At 42.8% G+C, this 14,473-nt stretch overlaps 1 protein-coding gene across 9 annotated transcripts in view; it reads right to left on the bottom strand.

Moving 5' to 3' along the window:
- ryr2a (ryanodine receptor 2a (cardiac)) overlaps positions 1-14,473 on the bottom strand; it is a 368,722-nt gene that overhangs the window by 204,636 nt on the left and 149,613 nt on the right. For all 9 annotated transcript variants that reach the window (XR_016491186.1, XR_016491187.1, XM_090217869.1 and 6 more), the window contains 5 exons: positions 11,255-11,360; positions 10,198-10,344; positions 8,607-8,880; positions 2,559-2,673; positions 1,344-1,476 (listed from right to left, as the gene is read on the bottom strand). Coding sequence is in view for 7 of the 9 variants with exons in the window: in XM_090217869.1 (XP_090073995.1) it covers positions 1,344-1,476; positions 2,559-2,673; positions 8,607-8,880; positions 10,198-10,344; positions 11,255-11,360 (775 nt within the window). In the remaining 2 variants the exon portion in view is untranslated. The remainder of the gene's footprint in view (positions 1-1,343; positions 1,477-2,558; positions 2,674-8,606; positions 8,881-10,197; positions 10,345-11,254; positions 11,361-14,473) is intronic.

The following is a 14,473-nucleotide window of genomic DNA, read 5'->3' as shown; positions in this document are numbered from 1 at the left end:
GAGGGAGGGCAACACACACAGAGAGAGGGAGGGCAACACACACAGAGGGAGGGAGGGAGGGCAACACACACAGAGGGAGGGAGGGCAACACACACAGAGGGAGGGAGGGAGGGCAACACACACAGAGAGAGAAGGAGGGCAACACACACAGAGAGAGGGAGGGAGGGCAACACACACAGAGAGAGAAGGATGGCAACACACACAGAGAGAGGGAGCGCAACACACACAGAGAGAGAATGAGGGCAACACACACAGAGAGAGAAGGAGGGCAACACACACAGAGGGAGGGAGGGCAACACACACAGAGAGAGAAGGAGGGCAACACACACAGAGGGAGGGAGGGAGGGCAACACACACAGAGAGAGAAGGATGGCAACACACACAGAGAGAGGGAGCGCAACACACACAGAGAGAGAATGAGGGCAACACACACAGAGAGAGAAGGAGGGCAACACACACAGAGGGAGGGAGGGCAACACACACAGAGGGAGGGAGGGCAACACACACAGCGAGAGAAGGAGGGCAACACACGCAGAGAGAGAAGGAGGACAACACACACAGAGGGAGGGAGGGCAACACACACAGAGGGAGGGAGGGCAACACGCACAGAGAGAGGGAGGGCAACACACACAGAGGGAGGGAGGGCAACACACACAGAGAGACAAGGAGGGCAACACAAACAGAGAGAGAGAGAGAGAGACACACACAGAGAGATGGAGAGAGAGAGAGAGACACACAGAGAGATGGAGAGAGAGAGAGACACATAGAGAGAGAGAGAGAGAGAGAGAGAGACACAGAGAGAGGGAGAGAGAGAGACACACAGAGAGAGAGATAGACACACACACAGAGAGAGAGACACACACAGAGAGGGAGAGAGACACACAGAGAGGGAGAGAAACACAGAGAGAGAGATAGAGAGACACACAGAGAGGGAGACACACACAGAGAGACAAGGAGGGCAACACACACAGAGAGGGAGACACACACAGAGAGGGAGACACACACAGAGAGACAAGGAGGGCAACACACACAGAGAGGGAGACACACACAGAGAGGGAGACACACACAGAGAGAGCGAGAGAGACACACAGAGAGACAAGGAGGGCAACACACACAGAGAGGGAGAGAGACACACACACACACACACCATTATCTCCAGCAAGCTAAAGCGTCAGTTAAAACCTATGGAGCATACCAAAGCACCCCAGACCTCATCAGATACAAATGGAAAGACAACGGCTGCATCCAGCATAGAAAGTGCCCTACTTTCACTGTAAATCCTTTCGTCTCTGGTCAGCAGTAGAGCACGACGTAGTGAATAGGGAGCCATTTTAGACACTCACCAAGCCCGACGCTGCTGTTCTCCAGCAGGTAGCTGAGGTGGTCGAACATGGCTTTCTGGTTCTGTCTACTGATGCGACAGAAGTAACACAGGAAACGACAGCAGTTGGCCACCATCTTAGGGAAGGTGATTTCCTGGAACAGACAAGCCAAAGCTGTTTTACTTAGTTTACTTTGCTTTCCAATGTTACACAGTGAACGGGACAGGAAGTGACGTTAGTAATGTTACACAGTGAACGGGACAGGAAGTGACGTTAGTAATGTTACACAGTGAACGGGACAGGAAGTGACGTTAGTAATGTTGCACAGTGAACGGGACAGGAAGTGACATTAGAAATGTTACACAGTGGCCTCCCGGGTGGCGCAGTGGTTAAGGGCGCTGTACTGCAGCGCCAGCTGTGCTATCAGAGTCCCTGGGTTCGCGCCCAGGCTCTGTCGTAACCGGCCGCGACCGGGAGGTCCGTGGGGCGACGCACAATTGGCCTAGCGTCGTCCGGGTTAGGGAGGGATTGGTCGGTAGGGATCTCCTTGTGTCATCGCGCACCAGCGACTCCTGTGGCGGGCCGGGCGCAGTGCGCGCTAGCCAAGGTTGCCAGGTGCACGGTGTAGCCTCCGACACATTGGTGCGGCTGGCTTCCGGGTTGGATGCGCGCTGTGTTAAGAAGCAGTACGGCTGGTTGGGTTGTGTATCGGAGGACGCATGACAGTCAGCCTTCGTCTCTCCCAAGCCCGTACGGGAGTTGTAGCGATGAGACAAGATAGTAGCTACTACAACAATTGGATAACACGAAATTGGGGAGAAAAAGGGGTAAACATTTTTTTAAAACTGAACGGGACAGGAAGTGACGTTAGAAGTGTTACAAAGTGAACGGGACATGACATCAATAAACTATCAATCACATCTGGGCCCAACGCAGCTCAGAGTGCTGATCTGGGATCAGTTTGGCCTTTTACATGGTGAAGGGTTATAGGGACTGGTTGAACCTGATGCTAGATAAAAACTGATCAAAACTGATTAAAAATACACAGATGGAACAAATTGAATTAGAAAAAAATAAACCCTCCTTCAAGCAGCACACACACACACACACACACACACACACACACACACACACACACACACACACACACACACACACACACACACACACACACACACACACACACACACACACACACACACACACACACACACACACACCCTTATGAGCAGTTACCTTGGATTCCCCTCCACTCAGCACGTTAACCATCACCTCCATGACAGTCTCATGCATTCCCAGAGCTCTCATCAGGTTGGGATGCTGATAGAACACCTTGTTGTTCATGATGTCTCTGTAGAGAGACCAGACCAAGAGACAGGCAGGTAAACAAGCAGAGCTCTCATCAGGTTAGGATGCTGATAGAACACCTTGTTGTTCATGATGTCTCTGTAGAGAGACCAGACCAAGAGACAGGCAGGTAAACAAGCAGAGCTCTCATCAGGTTAGGATGCTGATAGAACACCTTGTTGTGTCTCTGTAGAGAGACCAGACCAAGAGACAGGCAGGTAAACAAGCAGAGCTCTCATCAGGTTAGGATGCTGATAGAACACCTTGTTGTTCATGATGTCTCTGTAGAGAGACCAGACCAAGAGACACGCAGGTAAACAAGCAGAGCTCTCATCAGGTTAGGATGCTGATAGAACACCTTGTTGTGTCTCTGTAGAGAGTCCAGACCAAGAGACACGCAGGTAAACAAGCAGAGCTCTCATCAGGTTAGGATGCTGATAGAACACCTTGTTGTGTCTCTGTAGAGAGACCAGACCAAGAGACAGGCAGGTAAACAAGCAGAGCTCTCATCAGGTTAGGATGCTGATAGAACACCTTGTTGTGTCTCTGTAGAGAGACCAGACCAAGAGACAGGCAGGTAAACAAGCAGAGCTCTCATCAGGTTAGGATGCTGATAGAACACCTTGTTGTTCATGATGTCTCTGTAGAGAGACCAGACCAAGAGACAGGCAGGTAAACAAGCAGAGCTCTCATCAGGTTAGGATGCTGATAGAACACCTTGTTGTGTCTCTGTAGAGAGACCAGACCAAGAGACAGGCAGGTAATCAAGCAGAGCTCTCATCAGGTTAGGATGCTGATAGAACACCTTGTTGTGTCTCTGTAGAGAGACCAGACCAAGAGACAGGCAGGTAATCAAGCAGAGCTCTCATCAGGTTAGGATGCTGATAGAACACCTTGTTGTGTCTCTGTAGAGAGACCAGACCAAGAGACAGGCAGGTAAACAAGCAGAGCTCTCATCAGGTTAGGATGCTGATAGAACACCTTGTTGTGTCTCTGTAGAGAGACCAGACCAAGAGACAGGCAGGTAAACAAGCAGAGCTCTCATCAGGTTAGGATGCTGATAGAACACCTTGTTGTTCATGATGTCTCTGTAGAGAGACCAGACCAAGAGACAGGCAGGTAAACAAGCAGAGCTCTCATCAGGTTAGGATGCTGATAGAACACCTTGTTGTTCATGATGTCTCTGTAGAGAGACCAGACCAAGAGACAGGCAGGTAATCAAGCAGAGCTCTCATCAGGTTAGGATGCTGATAGAACACCTTGTTGTGTCTCTGTAGAGAGACCAGACCAAGAGACAGGCAGGTAAACAAGTAGTGTGTAGTGTAGAGCCCTTACCCCAGTTAGTATGTAGTGTGTAGTGTGTAGTGTGTAGTATGTAGTGTGTAGTGTGTAGTATGTAGTGTGTAGTGTGTAGTATGTAGTATGTAGTATGTAGTATATAGTATGTAGTGTGTAGTGTGTAGTATGTAGTGTGTAGTATCTAGTATGTAGTGTGTAGTGTGTAGTATGTAGTGTGTAGTGTGTAGTATGTAGTGTGTAGTGTGTAGTGTGTAGTGTGTAGTATCTAGTGTGTAGTGTGTAGTGTGTAGTATGTAGCGTGTAGTATCTAGTATGTAGTATGTAGTATGTAGTATATAGTAGTATACAGTATGTAGTGTGTAGTATGTAGTATGCAGTGTGTAGTGTGTAGTATGTAGTGTGTAGTGTGTAGTATGTAGTATGTAGTATGCAGTGTGTAGTATGTAGTATGTAGTATGTAGTATATAGTAGTATATAGTATGTAGTATGTAGTGTGTAGTATCTAGTGTGTAGTGTGTAGCATGTAGTATGTAGTATGTAGTATGTAGTGTGTAGTGTGTAGTATCTAGTGTGTAGTGTGTAGTGTGTAGTATGTAGTATGTAGTATATAGTAGTATATAGTATGTAGTGTGTAGTATGTAGTATGCAGTGTGTAGTGTGTAGTATGTAGTGTGTAGTGTGTAGTATGTAGTGTGTAGTGTGTAGTATGTAGTGTGTAGTATCTAGTGTGTAGTGTGTAGTGTGTAGTATGTAGTATGTAGTATGTAGTATGTAGTATATAGTAGTATATAGTATGTAGTATCTAGTGTGTAGTGTGTAGTGTGTAGTATGTAGTGTGTAGTATCTAGTGTGTAGTGTGTAGTATCTAGTGTGTAGTGTGTAGTATGTAGTGTGTAGTATCTAGTATGTAGTATGTAGTATGTAGTATATAGTGTGTAGTGTGTAGTGTGTAGTATGTAGTGTGTAGTATCTAGTATGTAGTATGTAGTATGTAGTATATAGTAGTATATAGTATGTAGTATGTAGTGTGTAGTATCTAGTGTGTAGTGTGTAGCATGTAGTATGTAGTATGTAGTATGTAGTGTGTAGTGTGTAGTATCTAGTGTGTAGTGTGTAGTGTGTAGTATGTAGTATGTAGTATATAGTAGTATATAGTATGTAGTGTGTAGTATGTAGTATGCAGTGTGTAGTGTGTAGTATGTAGTGTGTAGTGTGTAGTATGTAGTGTGTAGTGTGTAGTATGTAGTGTGTAGTATCTAGTGTGTAGTGTGTAGTATGTAGTATGTAGTATATAGTAGTATATAGTATGTAGTGTGTAGTATCTAGTGTGTAGTGTGTAGTATGTAGTATGTAGTATGTAGTATGTAGTGTGTAGTATGTAGTGTGTAGTATCTAGTGTGTAGTGTGTAGTATCTAGTGTGTAGTATGTAGTATGTAGTATGTCGTGTGTAGTATGTAGTGTGTAGTATCTAGTGTGTAGTGTGTAGTATGTAGTGTGTAGTATCTAGTGTGTAGTGTGTGGTATGTAGTATGTAGTATGTAGTGTGTAGTATGTAGTGTGTAGTATCTAGTGTGTAGTGTGTAGTATGTAGTATCTAGTGTGTAGTATCTAGTGTGTAGTGTGTAGTATGTAGTGTGTAGTGTGTATGGTAGAGCCCTTACCCCAGCCCTCTGATCATCAGTTTCTCCTCCTCACGCCCCATGCTGAAGGGTTAGTATGTAGTGTGTAGTATGTAGTAGTAGTATGCAGTGTGTAGTGTGTAGTATGTAGTGTGTAGTGTGTAGTATGTAGTATGTCGTATGTAGTGTGTAGTATGTAGTATGTAGTATGTCGTATGTAGTGTGTAGTATATAGTAGTATAAAGTATGTAGTGTGTAGTGTGTAGTGTGTAGTATGTAGTAGTAGTATGCAGTGTGTAGTGTGTAGTATGTAGTGTGTAGTGTGTAGTATGTAGTATGTCGTATGTAGTGTGTAGTATGTAGTGTGTAGTATCTAGTGTGTAGTGTGTAGTATGTAGTGTGTAGTATGTAGTGTGTAGTGTGTAGTGTGGAGTGTGTAGTGTGTAGTATGTAGTGTGTAGTGTGTAGTATGTAGTATGTCGTATGTAGTGTGTAGTATGTAGTAGTATATAGTATGTAGTGTGTAGTGTGTAGTGTGTAGTATGTAGTAGTAGTATGCAGTGTGTAGTGTGTAGTATGTAGTGTGTAGTGTGTAGTATGTAGTATGTCGTATGTAGTGTGTAGTATGTAGTGTGTAGTATCTAGTGTGTAGTGTGTAGTATGTAGTGTGTAGTATGTAGTGTGTAGTGTGTAGTGTGGAGTGTGTAGTGTGTAGTATGTAGTGTGTAGTGTGTAGTATGTAGTATGTCGTATGTAGTGTGTAGTATGTAGTAGTATATAGTATGTAGTGTGTAGTATGTAGTGTGTAGTATGTAGTAGTAGTATGCAGTGTGTAGTGTGTAGTATGTAGTGTGTAGTGTGTAGTATGTCGTATGTAGTGTGTAGTATGTAGTGTGTAGTATCTAGTGTGTAGTGTGTAGTATGTAGTATGTAGTATGTAGTGTGTAGTGTGTAGTGTGTAGTGTGTAGTATGTCGTATGTAGTGTGTAGTATATAGTAGTATATAGTATGTAGTGTGTAGTATGTAGTGTGTAGTATGTAGTAGTAGTATGCAGTGTGTAGTGTGTAGTACGTAGTGTGTAGTGTGTAGTATGTAGTGTGTCGTATGTAGTGTGTAGTATGTAGTGTGTAGTATCTAGTGTGTAGTGTGTAGTATGTAGTATGTAGTGTGTAGTATGTAGTGTGTAGTGTGTAGTATGTAGTATGTCGTATGTAGTGTGTAGTATGTAGTAGTAGTATGCAGTGTGTAGTGTGTAGTGTGTAGTGTGTAGTGTGTAGTATGTAGTAGTAGTATGCAGTGTGTAGTGTGTAGTGTGTAGTATGTAGTAGTAGTATGCAGTGTGTAGTGTGTAGTATGTAGTGTGTAGTGTGTAGTATGTAGTATGTCGTATGTAGTGTGTAGTATGTAGTGTGTAGTATCTAGTGTGTAGTGTGTAGTATGTAGTGTGTAGTATGTAGTGTGTAGTGTGTAGTGTGTAGTATGTAGTATGTCGTATGTAGTGTGTAGTATATAGTATGTAGTGTGTAGTATGTAGTGTGTAGTATGTAGTAGTAGTATGCAGTGTGTAGTGTGTAGTATGTAGTGTGTAGTGTGTAGTATGTAGTATGTCGTATGTAGTGTGTAGTATGTAGTAGTATATAGTATGTAGTGTGTAGTATGTAGTGTTTAGTATGTAGTAGTAGTATGCAGTGTGTAGTGTGTAGTATGTAGTGTGTAGTGTGTAGTATGTAGTATGTCGTATGTAGTGTGTAGTATGTAGTGTGTAGTATCTAGTGTGTAGTGTGTAGTATGTAGTGTGTAGTATGTAGTGTGTAGTGTGTATGGTAGAGCCCTTACCCCAGCCCTCTGATCATCAGTTTCTCCTCCTCACGCCCCATGATGAAGGGTTAGTATGTAGTGTGTAGTGTGTAGTATGTAGTATGTAGTATGTAGTATGTAGTATATAGTATGTAGTATATAGTATGTAGTATGTAGTATGTAGTATATAGTATATAGTATGTAGTATCTAGTGTGTAGTGTGTAGTATGTAGTATCTAGTGTGTAGTGTGTAGTATGTAGTGTGTAGTATGTAGTATCTAGTGTGTAGTGTGTAGTATGTAGTATCTAGTGTGTAGTGTGTAGTATGTAGTATGTAGTATGTAGTGTGTAGTATGTAGTGTGTAGTATCTAGTGTGTAGTGTGTAGTATGTAGTGTGTAGTATGTAGTATCTAGTGTGTAGTGTGTAGTATGTAGTATATAGTATCTAGTGTGTAGTATGTAGTATCTAGTGTGTAGTGTGTAGTATGTAGTATGTAGTATGTAGTGTGTAGTATGTAGTATGTAGTATATAGTATGTAGTATATAGTATGTAGTATATAGTATGTAGTATGTAGTATGTAGTATATAGTATGTAGTATATAGTATGTAGTATCTAGTGTGTAGTGTGTAGTATGTAGTATGTAGTATGTAGTGTGTAGTATGTAGTGTGTAGTATCTAGTGTGTAGTGTGTAGTATGTAGTGTGTAGTATGTAGTATCTAGTGTGTAGTATGTAGTATGTAGTATGTAGTATATAGTATGTAGTATATAGTATGTAGTATATAGTATGTAGTATCTAGTGTGTAGTGTGTAGTATGTAGTATGTAGTATGTAGTGTGTAGTATGTAGTGTGTAGTATCTAGTGTGTAGTGTGTAGTATGTAGTGTGTAGTATGTAGTATCTAGTGTGTAGTGTGTAGTATGTAGTATATAGTATCTAGTGTGTAGTATGTAGTATCTAGTGTGTAGTGTGTAGTATGTAGTATGTAGTATGTAGTGTGTAGTTTGTAGTGTGTAGTATCTAGTGTGTAGTGTGTAGTATGTAGTGTGTAGTATGTAGTATCTAGTGTGTAGTGTGTAGTATGTAGTGTGTAGTATGTAGTATGTAGTGTGTAGTATGTAGTATGTAGTGTGTAGTGTGTAGTATGTAGTATCTAGTGTGTAGTGTGTAGTATGTAGTGTGTAGTATGTAGTGTGTAGTGTGTATGGTAGAGCCCTTACCCCAGCCCTCTGATCATCAGTTTCTCCTCCTCACGCCCCATGCGTACAGACAACAGCGATCTGATCTGTCCCAGTGACGCCAGCAGTTTGATGGTGTCCTCCACGGAGACTGAGTTGATGGTGTAGGCCTTGGGCAGGGCCCGGACCTGGCCCCCGATGCCGTCGTACTGACGGTGGAGTAGGACAAACATGGCTCTGATCAGCTCTGGGTCCTCCATGATGCTCTCCTGGGCCCAGCGTACCATGGTCTCACTGATCAGCTGCTGCAACGTGCCTGAAGGACCGGAGGCAACGCACCGCGGTCAGACACACAGCAAAGCACTGGGACAAGGACAAATGGTCTACTCTCTCTATTCAGACAGAGACACAGACAGACACACAGAGACACACAGAGAGAGAGAGAGAGAGAGAGAGAGAGACAGACAAACAGAGACAGACAGACAGACCCAGAAAAGGACCAGCTGTCTAATCAACTCATACCTGATGCCAGATCTGTTAGTGCTGTCTAATCAACTCATACTTGATCTCAGATCTGTTAGTGCTGTCTAATCAACTCATACCTGATGCTAGATCTGTTAGTGCTGTCTAATCAACTCATACTTGATCTCAGATCTGTTAGTGCTGTCTAATCAACTCATACCTGATGCTAGATCTGTTAGTGCTGTCTAATCAACTCATACTTGATCTCAGATCTGTTAGTGCTGTCTAATCAACTCATACCTGATGCCAGATCTGTTAGTGCTGTCTAATCAACTCATACCTGATGCTAGATCTGTTAGTGCTGTCTAATCAACTCATACTTGATCTCAGATCTGTTAGTGCTGTCTAATCAACTCATACCTGATGCCAGATCTGTTAGTGCTGTCTAATCAACTCATACTTGATCTCAGATCTGTTAGTGCTGTCTAATCAACTCATACCTGATGCTAGATCTGTTAGTGCTGTCTAATCAACTCATACTTGATCTCAGATCTGTTAGTGCTGTCTAATCAACTCATACCTGATGCCAGATCTGTTAGTGCTGTCTAATCAACTCATACTTGATCTCAGATCTGTTAGTGCTGTCTAATCAACTCATACCTGATGCTAGATCTGTTAGTGCTGACTAATCAACTCATACTTGATGCCAGATCTGTTAGTGCTGTCTAATCAACTCATACCTGATGCCAGATCTGTTAGTGCTGTCTAATCAACTCATACCTGATGCTAGATCTGTTAGTGCTGTCTAATCAACTCATACCTGATGCCAGATCTGTTAGTGCTGTCTAATCAACTCATACCTGATGCTAGATCTGTTAGTGCTGTCTAATCAACTCATACCTGATGCTAGATCTGTTAGTGCTGTCTAATCAACTCATACTTGATCTCAGATCTGTTAGTGCTGTCTAATCAACTCATACCTGATGCTAGATCTGTTAGTGCTGTCTAATCAACTCATACCTGATGCTAGATCTGTTAGTGCTGACTAATCAACTCATACCTGATGCCAGATCTGTTAGTGCTGTCTAATCAACTCATACCTGATGCTAGACTGTGTCCTACCTAGAGAAGGCTGTCCGTAAACACTGTGTCCTACAGAGAGAAGGCTTACTGGGTTTCTTATCTTTCTTCTTGTTCTTCGGCATGAAAGTCATCTTTTTCTTCAGGTAGACCACCTTCTCCACCAGAGACATGAGTCTTCCTCGGATGGTGAAGTCACTGTCTGCCTCGTTCAGCTTGTCCTCGTCGATCTCTATGCCTGACGACAGAAGGACAGGTAGCGTGTTAACTCTGGGTTTAATACCGTTAAGAGATTAATTCAAGGTCACCTAACTACTGGGTTTAATACCGTTAAGAGATTAATTCAAGGTCACCTAACTACTGGGTTTAATACCGTTAAGAGATTAATTCAAGGTCAACTCACTACTGGGTTTAATACCGTTAAGATATGAATTCAAGGTCAACACACTACTGGGTTTAATACCGTTAAGATATGAATTCAAGGTCAACTCACTACTGGGTTTAATAACGCTAAGATATGAATTCAAGGTCAACACACTACTGGGTTTAATACCATTAAGATATGAATTCAAAGTCAACTAACTACTGGGTTTAATACAGTTAAGATATGAATTCAAGGTCACCATAATGACTTCAATGAAGCTCACAACTGAGCCAAACCGAGCCGAGCTGTACTTGGCTGGCCTGGGTAATGACTTCAATGAAGCTTTACAACTGAGCCAAACCGAGCCGAGCTGTTCTTGGCTGGCCTGGGTAATGACTTCAATGAAGCTTTACAACTGAGCCAAACCGAGCCGAGCTGTTCTTGGCTGGCCTGGGTAATGCCTTCAATGAAGCTCACAACTGAGCCCAAACTGAGCCGAGTTGTACTTGGCTGGCCTGGGTAATGACTTCACTGAAGCTTTACAACTGAGCCCAAACTGAGCCGAGCTGTACTTGGCTGGCCTGGGTAATGACTTCACTGAAGCTTTACAACTGAGCCAAAGCGAGCCGAGCCGAGCTGTACTTGGCTGGCCTGGGTAATGACTTCAATGAAGCTTTACAACTGAGCCCAAACTGAGCCGAGCCGAGCTGTTCTTGGCTGGCCTGGTTATGGTAAAGAAACTAAATGGGAGGTGTCCCAGTGCTACAGTGGTAAACAGACATACCACAGTGTGTCATCAGGTCCTCATGGAAGTCTACAAGCTGTTCTCTGATGTGTTCTGGACAGGGACAGTCCACCTTCTCGTCCTTAAAGCTCAGCAGCATGTTGATCTGAGAGGAGAACATCACTGAACGGTACCAACCTGCTCAACAAACTCACGGCCCTGATTGGTTAAGTATTCCTTTAACAAACTGGTGAAAGAGCTTCCTTTAACAAACTGGTGAAAGAGCTTCCTTTAACAGACTGGTGAAAGAGCTTCCTTTAACAGACTGGTGCCTTTAACAGACTGGTAAAAGAGCTTCATTTAACAGACTGGTGAAAGAGCTTCCTTTAACAGACTGATGAAAGAGCTTCCTTTAACAGACTGATGAAAGAGCTTCCTTTAACAGACTGGTGAAAGAGCTTCCTTTAACAGACTGGTGAAAGAGCTTCCTTTAACAGACTGGTGAAAGAGCTTCCTTTAACAGACTGGTGAAAGAGCTTCCTTTAACAGACTGATGAAAGAGCTTCCTTTAACAGACTGGTGAAAGAGCTTCCTTTAACAGACTGATGAAAGAGCTTCCTTTAACAGACTGGTGAAAGAGCTTCCTTTAACAGACTGGTGAAAGAGCTTCCTTTAACAGACTGGTGAAAGAGCTTCCTTTAACAGACTGGTGAAAGAGCTTCCTTTAACAAACTGGTGAAAGAGCTTCCTTTAACAAACTGGTGAAAGAGCTTCCTTTAACAGACTGGTGAAAGAGCTTCCTTTAACAGACTGGTGCCTTTAACAGACTGGTGAAAGAGCTTCATTTAACAGACTGGTGAAAGAGCTTCCTTTAACAGACTGATGAAAGAGCTTCCTTTAACAGACTGATGAAAGAGCTTCCTTTAACAGACTGGTGAAAGAGCTTCCTTTAACAGACTGGTGAAAGAGCTTCCTTTAACAGACTGGTGAAAGAGCTTCCTTTAACAGACTGGTGAAAGAGCTTCCTTTAACAGACTGGTGAAAGAGCTTCCTTTAACAGACTGATGAAAGAGCTTCCTTTAACAGACTGCTGAAAGAGCTTCCTTTAACAAACTGGTGAAAGAGCTTCCTTTAACAGACTGGTGAAAGAGCTTCCTTTAACAAACTGGTGAAAGAGCTTCCTTTAACAGAAGATACTTGGGTAATGTTTTATCTGGAAAGTCCATTGTAGATACTCTACAGACTATCAGTAACATTTCAACTAACTACTAACCCTAACCTTAACCCTTATCCAAACCTTAACCTTAACCAAACCCTAACCCTATCGTAACCCTAACCTTATCCTAACCTTATCCAAACCTTAACCTTAACCAAACCCTAACCCTATCGTAACCCTAACCTTATCCTAACCCTAACCTTAACCCTTATTCAAACCCTTAACCCTTATTCAAACCATAACCTTAACCCTTACCCTAACCCTTATTCAAACCCTAACCTTAACCCTTACCTTAACCCTTATTCAAACCCTAACCCTTATTCAAACCCTAAACTTAACCCTAACCCTAACCCTTATTCAAACCCTAACCCTTATTCAAACCCTAACCCTAACCCTAACCCTAATTCAAACCCTAACCCTTATTCAAACCCTAAACTTAACCCTTACCCTAACCCTTATTCAAACCCTAACCTTAACCCTTATTCAAACCCTAACCCTTATTCAAACCCTAACCTTAACCCTTACCCTAACCCTTATTCAAACCCTAACCCTAACCCTTATTCAAACCCTAACCCTTATTCAAACCCTAACCTTAACCCTTACCCTAACCCTTATTCAAACCCTAACCCTAACCCTTATTCAAACCCTAACCCTAACCCTTATTCAAACCCTAACCCTTATTCAAACCCTAACCTTAACCCTTACCCTAACCCTTATTCAAACCCTAACCCTAACCCTTATTCAAACCCTAACCCTTATTCAAACCCTAACCTTAACCCTTACCCTAACCCTTATTCAAACCCTAACCCTAACCCTTACCCTAACCCTTATTCAAACCCTAACCCTAACCCTTATTCAAACCCTAACCCTTATTCAAACCCTAACCTTAACCCTTACCCTTATTCAAACCATAACCCTAACCCTTATTCAAACCCTTACCCTAACCCTTATTCAAACCCTAACCCTTATTCAAACCATAACCTTAACCCGTATCCAAACCCTAAACTTAACCCTTATTCAAACCCTAACACTTATTCAAACCCTAAACTTTACCCTAATCCTAATCCGAATTCTAATCCGAATTCTAATCCGAATTCTAATCCTAACCATAACCGTAGCAGGCGGTACTGGTCAACAGATAGTTTGTTCATAGTATGATCATCTGTAGACCTACAGACGAAACATCTGGATAACCAGATAAAGATGTAAGATAGTATAAAGATATTCACTGACTGGCTGACTGGCTGACTTACTGACTGGCTGATTGACTGACTAACTGACTGATTGATCGATTGACTGACAGGACTGATTGACTGACTGACTGATTGACTGACTGACTGGCTGATTGACTGACTGACTGACTGGCTGATTGACTGTCTGATTGACTGACTGGCTGATTGACTGGCTGACTGATTGATTGACTGACTGATTGATTGACTGGCTGATTGACTGACTGGCTGATTGACTGGCTGACTGATTGATTGATTGACTGACTGATTGATTTGACTGACTGGCTGATTGACTGACTGACTGGCTGATTGACTGGCTGATTGACTGACTGGCTGATTGACTGACTGACTGACTGGGTGATTGACAGACTGATTGACTGGCTGACTGATTTATTGATTGACTGACTGATTGATTGACTGGCTGATTGACTGACAGACTGACTGACATACTGACTGACTGATTGACTGACTGACTGACTGATTGACTGACTGATTGACTGACTGACTGACTGATTGACTGACTGATTGACTGATTGATTGACTGGCTGACTGACTGACTGGCTAATTGACTGACGGACTGATTGACTGACTGACTGGCTAATTGACTGACTGATTGACTGACTGACTGACTGGCTGAATGACTGACTGGCTGATTGACTGACTGACCCACTGACAGAATGACTGGCTAACTGACTGATTGACTGACTGATTGATTGACTGGATGACTGACTGATTTACTGACTGGCTGATTGACTGACAGACTGACTGATTGAGTGACTGGCTAACTGACTGACTGATTGACTGACTGACTGATTGACTGACTGATTGACTGAT

Source organism: Oncorhynchus mykiss, chromosome 23, assembly GCF_057628025.1.
Source record: "Oncorhynchus mykiss isolate SJ-2025 chromosome 23, ASM5762802v1, whole genome shotgun sequence".
In the NCBI taxonomy this organism is placed as follows: Eukaryota; Metazoa; Chordata; class Actinopteri; order Salmoniformes; family Salmonidae; genus Oncorhynchus; species Oncorhynchus mykiss.
Note: the sequence above shows the minus strand (reverse complement) of the source record. Positions and strands in the feature narration are given on the sequence as shown.